At 50.5% G+C, this 13032-nt stretch overlaps 1 protein-coding gene across 1 annotated transcript in view; it reads left to right on the top strand.

Annotated features, from left to right (window-relative positions):
* The window catches only part of CAPN8 (calpain 8), a 62817-nt gene that overhangs the window by 30478 nt on the left and 19307 nt on the right, over positions 1–13032 (top strand). The window contains 4 exon segments of the mRNA XM_060142053.1: positions 1468–1643; positions 5294–5305; positions 7888–8105; positions 8985–9021. Of these exon segments, the coding sequence (XP_059998036.1) occupies positions 1468–1643; positions 5294–5305; positions 7888–8105; positions 8985–9021 (443 nt within the window).

Here is a 13032-nt window from a genome sequence, read left to right as displayed (position 1 = left end):
TGGTAATGATGTAAGTTTAGAAGATTACAGAATTGTCTCTGGCTCCTCTGGAATCGACAGATATTTGTTTTAAAATCTACACACTTGTAGGGGTATCCCTGGTGGCGCAGTGGTTGAGAGTCTGCCTGCCGATGCAGGGGACACGGCTTTGTGCCCTGGTCCGGGAAGATCCCACATGCCGCGGAGCGGCTGGGTCCGTGAGCCATGGCCGCTGAGCCTGCGCGTCCGGAGCCTGTGCTCCGCAATGGGAGAGGCCACAACAGTGAGAGGCCCGCGTACCGCAAAAAAAAAAAAAAAAAAAATCTACACACTTGTGCCTTAGATAAAAGAAAAAAATCTGGAAGTTCTGGGAAGGTGGAATTGAATAAGTAATTTTATTGTTAAGAAAATATAATAACCAGTGGCTCTTGGTCACCTGTGAATGCCCTGTTATTGTATCATGTTGGACCCTTACCTAGAAGATCTAAGCACTCTCTCCATCCCCCACCCCTTTCTTCCCCCAGGGCACATCGTTATTGAAATTACTGAGGCCCTGGCATGGAGATGGCTGCCAAGCCTATCTTCCTCAATCATACTCTGCCACTTGAGTCAGTCATAGAATTGCTGTGTGTCCCTGGATGACCCATTTGCCCTCTCTGTGCCTTGGCTTGTACAGTCACTATTTGGAGAGATTTTTTTGTTTTAAGGTCATATTTGAAATGAAGCAGTGTTTTAAAATATCCATAGGTGGTACAGCAGGCGTGCTTCTTAATTGCCAATTATTATTCCTTGGGCATTATTAAATGACGTACTCTTGAGGGAGCGTCCTTCATCTCTGGCTGCCACGCTGAGCCATCTAGTGGGGCCCCTGGATCAATGGACAGAGGATCAGCAATCATGGCTGTTTTGGGCTGTGATCTGAAGCGGGGGCCCGTCAGACAGGCTTCCCAGGGGGCAAGAGTGGTTGGTCATCTTCTTATAGTCTGTCAGGAGAGGCCTCCTTGGTAGCTAGATTTTGCTAGAATTGTCCTCATCTGTTTCAGGGACCTGCTTTTCCCCCCAGAGACCTCCTTCCTCCAGGAGATGGGTTCATCTTCACAGGTCAGTTCTTCACAGGCTGAGAACAAGGAGATGTTAATCATTTCCCCAGAAGACTTGGAGTTTCCTTCCCAGGGGGACCCAGTGTAGCCCTGGGACCACGGGACCTTGAATATCCCGTCAAGTATATCTGGGCCCTGGTTGATCAAATGGACAAGTGTAAAGTTTCCACGTGCTGTGGGGTGTGTGTGCTGGTATGTGGGTGGGGTAGGGAGATAGGAGGAAATACTGACCACCTTGTAAAGCAAACTTGCTAAGCCCTGCTTACCCGGCACAGTTTGGCCAGAGTTATGTTTCCTTGAGATGATCAAAATTCCTCCCTTTCGTTCTATTTTTCCCGATCTCCTCACACCCCCTGGGGGGAACCACCATCTCCTGGGTGACTTCTAGCCGCTTACTGGACCAATCCCCAGTTCAAAATCTCTTTGGACGAGGTGGGCGACCACCAGGAGGAGAGCATTGGTGAACCCGGCTGCACGGTGCTGCTGGGGCCGCTGCAGAAGAATCGCAGGCGACAGAAGAGGATGGGACAGGGCATGCTCAGCATAGCCGATGCTGTCTACAAGGTACTCTGGAGCTGGGGTCAGCCGTCACGGCACGCCTGATGTCCTTGGTCAGAATATTTTGCCCAGCAATTGAAGCGAATCTTTCTTATTGTTTGGATGTCCCTAATCAAGCATTTTCCTTGCTCCCCAAAATGCCTCCCCCAGTGGCCTTACTGAGGCCTGAATTCCACAATTAGAGATTCATTCCTCTGGCTTAAATCTCTACTGTTAACACTGAGACGTGTAATCCATTAAGCTTTGTCTGTCATTGAGGGTTCAGTGTAACTACACTTATTAGACTCTCTCCGGGTATAGGCTTCTCAGGGGACAGGAGCCAAGAAGGTGACACAAGGAGTATGAGGACATCACAGAGTGGGAGAAGGGAGCCAAAGACAAATCCTCTTTCTCCCTGGGCAACCTTGAAACACTTGTTGGGACACACAAGGCGTGGGCTGGGGTGAAAGGAGCCCCAGGTCATTTTCAGTTCTAGTGTCTCTGGATGGAAGGTCACAGCTGGCTCTGGGCTCAGGCTGCAGTGCGTGTCTCAATACCCCAGTTTGCCCTGTAACCACCCCTCTATAGATTTCACAGCCTAACAGGTAGGTTAAAGCAAGACCTCTGGGTCTTGACAAGTCTAGCCAGGATCGAATTGGAATCCACTTATTTTACGTAGGCAAAGACTTTTTATAACGAATTCCGGAGGGATTCGTGGTGGTTGTTTTTATAGAATTTTGTTAAAAGTGAATTTCTTGGGAAAAATATAATTCTAATCAGAAACACCAAGAGCTGGCTGGAAGCCCAACATCTCAGTATACATAAATGCATGGGAAAGAAGTACTGTAATAAGAAACCAGTAAGGAAAAGTGCAATTGTCAAGCTCACGTGACCTCCAGCCCCTTTCTTTCACTTATTTTGGAACTTAGAGCTTTAGAGTTTTGTGTGTGTGTGTGTGTGTGTGTGTGTGTGTGTGTGTGTGTGTGTGTGTGTGTATGTATGAGTATTTTGTGTTGGAGGAATGGGAGTTGGACAATAATTGCTGCTTGATGGCTGGAGAAAAGTATTTCAAATAAATAAGCTCCAATTCTACTCCAGCGTATCCCTTCCATCCCCACCTAGAATGTAAGTAGGACCAAAACAGATGTTTTGCTTATAGGGATAAAAAACCAAGAAAGCACTTACCCTATGCATATCAATTCAACACTTCTTTAGTGCGTATCTGCCGCGTGCCAGGTGCCGTGCTGAAAGCTGAGATCCAGAGGAAGAGCAGAAGGTTATCGACCTCAGGGTGCTCACAGTCTAGAGGGAGAACCACACACACACTCCACTAGCTACAGGGCAGGGCAGATCTGCTATGACGGGGACCAGCACGGTGAGCTGAGGTCTCCTCAGAGAGGGATAGCTTCGTGGAGGAGAAGAATTTGATCAGGGTGTCAAAAAATGCAGGTAGGGCTTCCCTGGTGGCGCAGTGGTTGACAGTCCGCCTGCCGATGCAGGGGACGCGGGTTTGTGCTCCGGTCCAGGAAGATCCCACATGCCGCGGAGCGGCTGGGCCCGTGAGCCATGGCCGCTGAGCCTGCGTGTCCGGAGCCTGTGCTTCGCAACGGGAGAGGCCACAACAGTGAGAGGCCAGTGTATTGGGAAAAAAAAAAAAAAGAGCTGGATTTCAAAGGTGGACAAGGGAGAACATTCCAGCCATAGGGGACATCATGTGCTTCTTGACAGCTGGAGAGGAAGTGACAGTTTGGGAGAGCAGGCAGGAGGTGGGCGTGGCCAAAGGGTGGGCTGAATGGGGACTGTGGCCACCAGCTCTTCATCCACCAGCTCTACCTTCTATAACCGGATCAACAAAGCGTTCTTTCATAGGTACGTGAGCTAACACACGGAAATAGCTTTGTGGGCATGGCATTTGCTCTCGTAAATAATATATACGGCATGTCAATTTTTCAGACATTAGTTTACAGCTGCTTATAAAATAACCCCATGTATGTGATCCGTGGACCTTCCTCTTAGAGCCAGAGGCATATAAATTAGAGCATGACGTCTGTGAACACAGCCCCTTTAACGTCAGGGTGAGGAAGGTGTACAGCCCTGTAGGGAGTGTCTGTGCCTGGGCTTGTAGAAAGTACCTGGTGTTGGAGAGAGGCCATGTAGGGATTGCAGGGGGTACCATTCTCTGACCCCTGGAACTGCTTCTTCTGGCTTTAACTGTCTGCAAACTGGAGTCTGGTTTGAGGTGGGAAACTGACAGTGACTGAGGAACAGCCAGAAACCCCCAAAGGCTAAAAAGCCCTGCTGTGACAACAGGCTCCTGCCACACAGGCCTGTCATTTGCATCCAGGATATCTTGCATTTCAAAGGTGACTGTCCCTTGCCATCCATCAGTGGGCAAGGCTGGCCTGCGCTCCTGTCTGGACGCTGTGGCTGGGGACTTGTGCCACCTGAGGCCTGGCTGGCTGGCTCAGTTCCTGCCTGGGGCCTCTTGGCAGTGGAATCAGAGCATATCGCCTGCGGCGGTGGGCGGGGTGAATGCAAAGACAGCCGAAGTGGTTGAGAGTCCCTGCCCAGGGGGTGAAGGCTGTTGGGAGGCAGATCCCCCGAGGACCTCTGCTCTCCCAGACAGCCGGGACCTCTGCATGCGGGATTTTAGCTTTAGATGCAAACTTAGAGGAGTGACTGCAGACTTTTCTACCTCTGCTGCCAATCATAAACAGGGGCTTCGGAGTGAGGATGTCAGCTGACCCAAATTTTCCCTAATTTTTTTCCCTCAGAGTTGGCAGCTGCCCACAGACCTAAGCCACAAACAATGCCCTTGCTACTCTTCTGGTCAAAAGAGCCTGCTTGGGAGGGGCAAAGGTGGGAAAAGGACCAGGGGGGATTGAACCCTCTTCAGAGCCTTCTCTGGCATGGGAGGACTCCCACTCTGCATCTGAGATCTCCTGTGGGCATCACCATTTCCATTTGCAAATAATTGGACTTAACTCTACCTAGACTAGTGAAAAAGGAATTTACCAGCTCCTGTCACCAAACCCAGGGAAGGACAGGGATGCTTAGGACTGGGGACGTGCCTGCTCTCAGGACCCTTTCTCTTCACATCTCCCCTCTGGTGTCAATGCCATCTTCCTGGTCCGGCTTTCTGCACAGTCTCTCTAATATCACCCACATAAAACAAGGGGGCCCCTTCCCTTAGTTCCAATGTGAAAATCCTAGAGGAGTCTGTGATGGACTCAGCCTGGGTCACGTGCCTATTCCTGGACCAATCCCTGTAGCCAGTGGTGATTAAATTATGTCTCGAGTTGAGTGAGACCCCTTTCTGGCCAAGCCCTTGATCTGGAGGCCAGGTCTCTAGGTCTGTAAGATGGTAGTTCTCCTTTAACCCCCAAGGTTAGTCCTCCTCAAACATTTGGGGTCCTGGTAGATTATACAATATGAAAATAAAGGAGAACTTTTTTCTCCTTTCGGTTTTCTAGGGTTCAGTAGTCCACAGATGGCCTTGAAAATTCACCAATGACTTTCCAGTTTCAGAAATGCTAATGTCTCTCACTTTAGCACAGAATTCCTACCAGTGGCCCAGGACTGCACAGTCTGTGGGCCAGATGTGGGGAGGGACACAAAGGCACAAAGGGAGGCCCACGGCACCCTCAGGTGACATGCTCTTGTCTCCTGCCCTGTAGGTCCCCAAAAAGGTATGTGAACACTGACGGAGATGTCCTCCTTGGTAAGGAACAGCTGGGCTGCCTTCGTGATGGGCACCCAGTGGCATGTGCTTCCTCTGATGGAAGCCGGTTCTCCCACAAACCGACCCCCACAGGATCCGGTGAGCTGCTAACCCTGAGAGAGCTGGTAAAGACACTTGCGTCCCACCCGCCAGGAAGGGGACAGTGGTGACCTGTGCCCCTTGTGTGCCTGGTGGTCTGATACAAACAAGATGACTGTAGCTCACTTAGGCTCCTGTTTATCTAGCCGACAGAAATAAAGGCCCAGAGAAGGAAGCACCACCTTGATCTTTTTGGCTCCCAGCTTTTCCTGCATCTCCCCAGTGATTTACAGCTGGGTTAGAGAGGCATGTCATCAGGGTCGTACTTACATCTGGGGTTTCCTGCTACGGTCCCAGGCCTCGCCCAGCTATCCCAGTGGCCTCGTGGGCAGGGGCTGGTGGGGTGCTGTGAGACTGCCTCATCCATGCAGCTGGTACACAGTCAGGCCCCAGCTCGGCCCAGCCCAGCGAGCCTCTTCTCGGCTGCCGCCAGGGACACCTGGGAGCTCTTAGACGTCTCCACGCCCAGACCAATTATGGCAGAATCTCTGGGATGATTCCAACGTGCGGCCAAGGTTAGGAACCACTTGTTCTGTCTGGGGCTACCCCAGCCGGAGTCTATTACTCGAATGATGTAGGGGTACATTTGCCCTGCTGTGCTAATCCCTGCTCCCCCGGGGTTCTCAGCCTTGGCCACCTGGTAGCATGTGCCAATGAGGTCCACGTTCACAGGTTCCAGCCTATGCCTTCTTCCAAGGCTGCCGATCGCTGGTCTACCCTGCCTGATGGCTCCCAGATGCATATTATTGGTTATGGAGGCAACAGACAAGAGTGAATGGATGATTTAGGGCATGCCCCTCTTCACTACTCAAAAGTCATTAAATTCAAACGTGCACTAAGTCTGATGGGTGGTGGCCCCCATCAGAAGCGGCCCGTCTATGAGAGCGAGGTCCTCTGCACACACAGTGGGGCCTCCAGGAGCATCTCCCGGTGCTCTCCGTGCGTCGCTGTGGAGCCTGTGCTCTGCAGGTGCCGGTGGCTCTTTGGTCAGCGGTTTCAAGGCCTGCGGGGCTTGTGAAAGCACAGGCTGCTGGGCCCCAGCCCCAGAGTCTCTGATTCCGCAGGTCTGGCTTGGGGCCCGAGGACCTGCACTTTCAACAAGCCCCCCAGGGGTGCTCACGCTGACCCTGGGCCCACACACTCATGGCTGGGCCAGGCCACGGGGAGGTGCGAGGGCCAGGGCCCTGGTGGCACATGCCTGTGTGGAGTCCCCAGTAGGACAGAGGGGCCCCAGCTCCTGCCTCCGTGCTCTCCACCTCTCACTCTGGCCTCCCAGGTGAGGCGTCTGCAATCTGTCCCGCCCCTGGGTTCCTGCTAGAACTCAGTTTGCCCCGTTCCCTTCCCACCTCCCATCCCACACTTCTCCTTCTCCCCTGCTGGTTTCCTGTTTCCTCCCCTCGCAGTCATCAGGGAGGGCAAGAATGACATTTAGCCCCTTAACACTTGCACTCGGCCAAGGCCTTGCTGGCCATGCCCCAGCATTCTGCCCAGAGTAGAAAACTTCTGGTGGGTGGGGGGGGGATCCCAAGGCTGTGGCTGCTCTGGTGCCCAGGTCAGCAGGGGCAGGCTGGGGGGTCCCGCTGTGCCAAAGAGGGTCGGGTGACCACGAATAGGCACTGTCTACCCTGGGGTGGGCAGTCCAGCTCTGGGTCACACAGAAGTCACAGCCCTTGCAGTTCACCAGCACCTGCGCTGTCACAGGCATCTTGATGAAGACTGGGCATGAAGATACAGTGCCATGGGGAGGCTTCATCACAGCAGCAATAACACCGGCAACAGCGTTTTCAAAGCACTCTATAGCCACTAATTAGCCCGTGGCCTACGACCACAACCTCCCTCTCCCTCCAGCAAACAGATGGGTCTTGGGGAGCATCTTCTGCCTCCCAGGAGGGCCAGGCCTCCCTCGGGGTGGCCAGCCCCTCTGTCTGCCTCCCTGCCCCGCCCCTCCCCCAAATCTGATCACTCTGGTTACCTCACAGAGCAATTTTCCAAGCCAGGCCAAGGTGAGCAGGCCCTCCTGGCTGCTGTTGCTTGGGAACCAGTATTTAAGCCACAGGCCTGTATTGGGGAGCTCAGCGCCACACCCCCAGGTACAGCTGCAGAGTGAGAGTCTGTTGGATTCAATGAGGGATGATTCATGAGGACAGATATCCAGAGAGAAGCTGAGCACACACACTGAGCACACTTGCTGTCCAATCCTTCATTTACGCAGGAAGAGGGAAAGGGGTCTGGCCAAGGTCAGTGCCTCAACCTGGGCCGGGCACCCAGAGGTGCTCTGAACACATTTGATGATGGACACACGGTGAGCTCACGACAGAATCCAAGGCTTCCTGATTCTCAGCCCAGGGTTAAAAATCAACCGTCCCTAAATTAGTGCGATAAAACCCAACTCTGGGGCCTTCATCTTCCAGGATTTCACAAGACATTGACCCTGACTGTTGCTTTGCACAGCTGGAGAGCCACAGGGATGAGCACCTGGGCCGGGTCTCCTTCCTGGGCCGCAAGCCTTCCGCCCGCTCCAGCACCTACGTCAACCTGCACCAGGTCTCGGCACGTGTGCAGCTGTCCCCCAGGGAGTACGTGGTGGTGCCGTCCACCTTTGGGCCCTTCAAGGACGGCGACGTCTGCCTGAGGGTGTTCTTGGAGAAGAAGGCCAAGGCCCTGGGCGTGTCCTTTCCCTCCGGGGTGGCGGGGGTGACAGGGGGACCTGGCTCCGCGCAGGTGCAGGCCCTGTCGCTGTGCGGGACCTACCCCCGGCTCCCAGAAGAAATTTGTAGAACACCATAGATCTCAAGGGTCCTTCACTAGGTGTCCCGCTACTGCCCCTACACGTTGGTCTGTAGGACATGGGGGAGTTTTCCTTAAAAAAGGTCAAGGCTAGAGAGAAAGGGCACCAGTAACAGCCTGATTAGAGCGTTTTCCTTGCAGTGGGGATGGGCACCTCATAGAGGAGGATCTAGATGAGAGCACCGCCTCTTCCCTTACACACACCACACACACACACACACCACAGACATACACACACACAACACAGACGTATACCATACACATCCACAACACATACATACACACACAGACACACACCACATATACCACACACACACACACACCACACTGCACCACGTAAACCATGTGCGTGTGTGCATGGACACGTGGGCTGTGGGCTTGGTGGCTTACTCCTCAGACACCATTTCAACAGGGATTCACATAGCTGGGTTACTAGGGGAAGATGAGAATAGTAACTGGGGCAAGGTGGGGAGAGAATTCCCCAGAAGAGTGATCCACCAGGGGGAACATTCTAGATTCCATGGGGTGCCCACTGAACTTGGCAGTTCTTGTCTCTGGTGAAAAACTCAGGGTGGGGGGGCGGTTGGGGAGGTGAAGGAAGGGGTCCTGGTTCAGTTTATGCAGTTTGGTGCTAGTAGGAACTGAAGGTCTTGCGTAGGAATCCAATCCCTCAGCAGAGCTAAAAACTTCCTAAAAGAACCTAGCCATTAGCTGTATGTTTGACTTACTCATATTTGTTTTTTTCTTTCTTTGTGTTTTAGGGAAATTGGGGATGTAGTAGCTGGAAGCCCACATGAGGTATGCCGCATTTTAGTATGCCAAGCTCTGACACTGATGCATAGCAGTCATTTGGGATTTCTTATTGATTCATAACTGCTCTTTATATACTGAGGACGATAACTTTATTCATCAGGGCCACAACATTTTCTAGGTCCTGACTCTTCCTGATGAAGATGAGATAGACGCAGCACCCGGAACCCAGGCTTTGTAACACATTCCTACCCCGTAGGGGGAGTCTGAGTGTCCCCCACATTCAGGCAGGTGGATCCTCAGAGCACTTGCTGTGAGCTTGAGCACTTCTGGGTGGGATGGAGAAGGCGATGGGAGAAAGAGATCTAGTCCCTGCTCTTAGACAGACCTCCATCCAGTCTTTTAGACAAATGACAGAAGCATAAGGAAAAAGATGAAGGGCAGCTCACGTCAGCAATGGAACTAAGCCTGTGTGAATGTAGTCTGAGGGTGCTGGAGTGAGCACCTCCTTTGGGAGACTCCGTGGGGGAGGTCATTTCAGAGCAGACTTTGGAGGAAGAAATGCACAGAGTTTGTGGGTTCACCTGCTTCACTCCCTCGACCCCTCCCTCCCTGCCCTGTTTCTCAGATGCGGTGCACAGGGGCAGCACGTTGAGTGTGGCTGTTTTGTGAGGGGTAGTGGTATTATCTGGCATATATCAAATCTTTAAGCTCTTATTTCTGCAGATGCATGAGGAGATGCCAAAGATGGACCTATCTTGCCCTGGGGGCGGGGCAGTTATGCTGTGAGTCTATTAGATAGAAAACATGTGCCCCATTGTCTGTTCCTTCTCATTCCCATTAGTCTCTGAACTGGACTTCGTGCCCAGTAGTTAAGCTAATGGTCAGTAGCGGCCCCTGCCTTGAGTCAGCTGCAGTCCTGGCACCAGAGGCCCTTTCTGTGCTTCTGCCTCTGGGTGGTCCCAGCTGGTCAGAGCTCTCCCTCCTGCCCCCTTCCCCTTCCGCACTGCAGGTAGATGCCAGCTCAGCCTCTTCCCTGCCCCCCAGGCCTTGTCTCTCACAGTAGCTGCTCCTCCTAGTGGTCCCAAGTGTGTTAGAAAGGCCAGTGTGCCAATTGTGGATCTGAGTCCACAATTCAGGTGGGAAGAACTATCCTTCCCCCACTCCCCCTTTTTTTTCCCTGCTAAATCAACTTAAAACTGACTCTACCATCATCAAAAATTCTACAAATAATAAATGCTGGAGAGGGCGTGGAGAAAAGAGAACCCTCCTACACTGTTGGTGGGAATGTAAATTGGTACAGCTACTATGGAGAAGAGTATGGAGGTTCCTTAAAAAAACTAGAAATAGAGCTATCACATGACCCAGCAATCCCACTCCCGGCCACATATCCAGAGAAAACCTTAATTCGAAAAGACACGTGCAACCACAATGTTCATAGCAGCACTATTTACAATAGCCCCGACATGGAAGCAACTCAAGTCTCCATCAACAGATGAGTAGATAAAGAAGATGTGGTATATATGATGATGAAATATTACTCAACCATAAAAAAGAATGAAATAATGCCATTTGCAGAAACATGGATGGACCTAGAGAATATCACACTAAGTGAAGTAAGTCAGACAAAGACAAATATAATATGACATCACTTATATGTAGAATCTAAAAAAATGATACAAATGAACTTATTTACAAAATAGAAACAGACTCACAGACATAGAAAACAAATATATGGTTACCAAAGGAGAAAAGAGGGGGAAGGATAAATTAGGAGTTTGGGATTAACAGATACACACTACAATATATAAAATAGGTAAACAGCAAAGACCTAGTATAACTATACTCAATATCTTGTAATAAACCATAATGGAAAGAATATGAGAAAGAAAATATATACATATATTCTTTCTCATACTCTGAAAGTATATATTTGAATCACTTTTCTGTACACCGGAAACTAACACAATATTGTAAATCAACTACACTTTAATAAAAAAAACTTACTGGGCTTCCCTGGTGGCACAGTGGTTGAGAGTCCGCCTGCCGATGCAGGGGACACGGGTTCGTGCCCCGGTCCGGGAAGATCCCACATGTCGCAGAGCGGCTGGGCCCGTGAGCCATGGCTGCTGAGCCTGTGCTCCGCAACGGGAGAGGCCACAACAGTGAGAGGCCCGCGTACCGCAAAAACAACAACAACAACAACAAAAAGCCCCCAAAACTTACTAAAGCCCCATTTCAGGAGTTCAATATCAGTCATTGTCGGGGTGCACCGTCTCCACCTCCCATGGTCTTGGGGTTTTCTGAAACACCAGGAAGTCTGTACCAGTCACGGGTCCTCACTGTTCTCCCTTGAGATGCCCACTGTCTCAGCTCAGCTCCTTCATGTCTGGCAGCTCTTGGGCTTCTGTACTAGGTCTGCGGCTTAGAATCTTTGGTAAACTAGGAGTCGCCAGGCCTAGGGGACAACCGTCCCTTGAGGTCCCCAGAGCATATGTATGGAGCCATACAAGGGTTCCCATATTTCAGGGCCCTGGGAACGGCCAACATCTTCTTGGTCTCAGGGAAACTTGGCCTTTTCTCTTTAAGGTACCCCTCCCCCTGACACACACACACACACACACACACACACACACACACACACACACACACACACGCCACAGGGATAATATATTCAGGGGACTTAAGACTTTACAGGAGACAGGAAGAGCCATTGCCCTTGCCTTCAAGAACTTCTGTTTTCCTCCCTCCAGAAATCTCCAAGACTTGGACAGCTGGACATTTAAAGGGCCTGCTTGGAATGGGGGAGGGAAAAAAGAAAGCAATTGAACAAACACACTAGAGAAGGGTTGCAAAGATGCTGTCAACATGTAATATGACAACAGTAAAATAATACCTGTTTTTGCCAGGTTGCCTTACCATTTCCAAAGCGTTTTCATGTATATTTTCTCAGAGCAACAGATAATTCCACTACGTTAAGGTCCTTGAGAGCAAGGACCATGTCTTGTTCACCACTACATCTCAGACACAGATACAGAACAGTTCCCAACATGTGCCGGGTGTCCAGTAAATATTTTTTTGAAGGAGTGAACGAACTGAAGTACCGTTTGCCAGACCATGTATGCCATCATTTAAAAGCATCTTTCTCCCTGGTATCCAGAAACTCCCATGTGCAATGACATCCCCTAGTGGTGAAGTACCTGCTATGCACCCGTTTGTGCCTGTGTCCATTTTTTCTTTCACTTTTTTAAAATAAATTTTTATTGGAGTATAGCTGCTTTACAATGTTGTGTTAGTTTCTGCTGCACAGCAAAGAGAATCAACAATACATATACATATAACCCCTCTTTTTTGTATTTCCTTCCATTTAGGTCACCACAGAGCACTGAGTAAAGTTCCCTGTGCTATGCAGTAGGTTCTCATTCATTACCTATTTTATACATAGTAGTGTACAAATGTCAATAGCGATCTCCCAATTCATCCCGCCGCCCCCCCTTCCAAGGGGGACTTGAACTTTTAATATGCTTTGATATTGCACGTTTTCATGTATAACTTGTGTAATTTTTATAAGTACAGTATTTGAATGTCTGCATGATTCCTAGGTAAGAAGGCCATACAGTTGCTTTAATAGAATCCTCCCTATTACTGCAGTTGACTTCTATAGCCAGGACCTTCCCAGTCCCTGAGGGAGAACAGTAGAACTGGAAGGCAGGAATAGTAAGGCCGGTGCTGTAGAGCTGGAGAAGGTGGGTCTGAGCAGCCAGCCCAACCGCAGCGCTGAGATTTATCCTTATTGAAATGTATAGCTCTAGTCTATTTCTTCCTTTTTTTAGAGGTTTTTTTTTTTGATGTGGACCATTTTTAAAGTCTTTATTGAATTTGTTACAATACTGCTTCTGTTTTATGTTTTGGTTTTTTGGTCACGAGGCATGTGGGATCTTAGCTCCCTGACCAGGGATCAAACCTCCACCCCCTGCATTGGAAGGTGAAGCCTTAATCACTGGACCGCCAGGGAAGTCCCTCTCTCTCTCTCTTTCTTGCCCCCTCCCCCCCTCCTTC

The sequence above is a fragment of the Lagenorhynchus albirostris genome, chromosome 2 (genome assembly GCF_949774975.1).
Source record: "Lagenorhynchus albirostris chromosome 2, mLagAlb1.1, whole genome shotgun sequence".
NCBI lineage: Eukaryota > Metazoa > Chordata > Mammalia > Artiodactyla > Delphinidae > Lagenorhynchus > Lagenorhynchus albirostris.
This window is presented reverse-complemented; position numbering and strand designations above follow the sequence as displayed.